The sequence below is a fragment of the Buceros rhinoceros genome, unplaced genomic scaffold (assembly GCF_000710305.1).
Source record: "Buceros rhinoceros silvestris isolate BGI_N320 unplaced genomic scaffold, ASM71030v1 scaffold31414, whole genome shotgun sequence".
Classification (NCBI taxonomy): Eukaryota; Metazoa; Chordata; class Aves; order Bucerotiformes; family Bucerotidae; genus Buceros; species Buceros rhinoceros.
In genome coordinates, this window is record NW_010407036.1 from 7,837 (window position 1) to 10,106 (window position 2,270).

The window sequence follows — 2,270 nt, forward strand, 5'->3', positions numbered from 1 at the left end:
CAACCTGCGGCATGGCTATGGCTGCACCACGCTGCCTGACGGCAAGAAGGAGGAGGGCAAGTACCGCCACAACGTCCTCGTCAAGGTCATGAAGAAGCGCGTGTTACCCCTCAAGAGTGCCAAGATCCGGCAGAAGGTGGACAGGAGTGTGGAAGGGGCTCAGAGGGCTGCGGCCATCGCCCGGCAGAAGTCAGAGATCGCAGCGTCCAGGTAGGGGCTCGGGGCTCCAGTGTGCACGTCCCCATGATGGTGGTGGTGGTCCCCATCCCACGTGTCCCTCTGGAGCTGTGCTGCTTACCTCCTCGCTGCACACCGGCAGTGGGGTCAAATGTGGCTCCCTGCAATTTCTGTTTAATTCTTTGTACTAAATGCTGTTTGAGTTTGGCTGAGGACCCTTGTTTGTGGAACCTCTTGGATGTTCAGGACCTGTCCTCAGCCCCTACCCTGTCCCTCTGCAGCGCTTGACCAGGGAAGACTGCTGGTCAGCAGAGACTGAAGCTGGCCCTGGTGCTCAGTGGGATGGGGAGCAGGAGCTGGTGAGACGGAGAGCACCCTGGTACCGTGCCAGAGCCACTGGATGTCACTTACGGGGCAGGAAAATGAGAAACAGTGGGGTTCCACTGTGGTAAATCCACTGGTGTCCGTCCCAGATGAATCAGGTCTGCAGCAGAGCACAGCTTGGCCCCAGAGCCCTCACTGTGGCTCTGTGGGGAGTTTATGGGACGCGTTAGGGTTGTCAGTTTTAGGGGCTCGGTGTAACGGGCTCTCTGGGACAGACACTGCTGTGCTGGGATGCTGTGGACTGGGAGGCAGGACCTACAGCAGGTACCAAACCAAGGAGAGGGCTGCCGTGGGGAGCCTTGTCTGCCCCTTGACACCCAGCTGCCCTCAGCCAGGTTTTGAATGACCGTTTCTGCCATGAGGGAGGTGCTTGCCAGAGCCAGGGTGGATGGCTGAGCCCCATAGTGCGGCACACAGCCGCATCCCACAGCCTGCGATGCTTTAGGAAACTGGGAAAGGAGGAAGCGGCGCGGGCTCAGCTTTTGTCCCCCCAGTTTGTGCTGGCCAGGCCCTGGGGGTGGGAAGAAGGCTGTGGCAGACAGCAGTGAGTGACAGTGTGCCTGGGGATGTGCCACGGGGATGTGTGAGGGAGGAGTCTGTGAAGGGCTGCTCTAAGCACATGGCAGTCTCTCACTGCACCAGAGTTGTGTTAAAAATTAGTGGGAAAGTGCTAATTGCTCCATCGTCCCTCCTGGGGAGAAAGGAGAAGATAAAAGAGTGGTTCTACAAGGGCAGGAGAAAAGCTCCTCATACTGCTTGTGTCCCTGCCTGTGTCCGAGCTGTGCCAGCAGCACACTCCTCCTCCCACGGTGTGCCTGCCAGTCTGGGAGCTGGCCTGGCAGAGACCAGAGATTGGAGGTCTCTGGGCAGCGTCAGAGCATTCACTATCTCCCCTTCCTCAGCAAAGCATGGTTGTGACAGACCTCAAGGTTTACCATCAAAACTTTGTCCAGCACAGGCTTTGCTCAGCTGCTGGGCAGAGGCTGGGGCTCCAGGGCCATCCTGCCTTGCTCCTTTTTAGTGCTGTTTAGTTATTGGTTACTTCATTACCAAGCAGAGATGGGAAATAACAGAAATTCTCCCCTCTGAGGAAGCCCAGCTTTACTCTCCTGTCAGTTGTTTCTGCTCCAGAATTTTGCGGCAAGGGTGATAGGCTGTTTTTTAGCAAAATCCAATTGCCTCAGAGACTGGTGGAGAGAAACCGGTGGGGTTGTAAGTGAAACGCCGTACAGGGCTGGCTAGGATATAAATAATAGGCTGGGGTGGCGTGGGGCCCGCCGGACCCTCCCCGCAGGCAAGGCCACGCCAGAGACTGGTGGAGAGAAACCGGTGGGGTTGTAAGTGAAACGCCGTACAGGGCTGGCTAGGATATAAATAATAGGCTGGGGTGGCGTGGGGCCCGCCGGACCCTCCCAGCAGGGCAGGCTCAGCCCAGCACCAGCCTCGCCATGCCCGGGAAAAGCGTGCGGCTGTGGTGCTACGCGCCCATAAAGAAGGAGGCTGGAGCTGCAAGAGCTCCTCCCTGAGAGCTCAGCCGGTTTACACAAGCCTCTTTTTATTATACACTATTTACACTTCAGATCAAAAGTGGCTCTGCAGTGTTTTCCATCAGGGGCTGGAATGCGGCTGTTGCCCTGACAGGGGACTGCATCCCTCCCCAGCGTGGCTGGGGAATAATTTCCTATTAAGGAAACCTTGGAGTTGGAGGA

General features: G+C 57.2%; 1 protein-coding gene across 1 annotated transcript in view; it reads left to right on the forward strand.

Annotated features, from left to right (window-relative positions):
• Positions 1–210, forward strand: part of LOC104491867 (junctophilin-2-like) — a gene marked incomplete at both ends in the record, with an annotated part of 8,043 nt that extends 7,833 nt beyond the window's left edge. The window contains one exon of the mRNA XM_010134346.1: positions 1–210. Coding sequence (XP_010132648.1) covers positions 1–210 — 210 coding nt within the window.
• Positions 211–2,270: the final 2,060 nt, after the last annotated feature.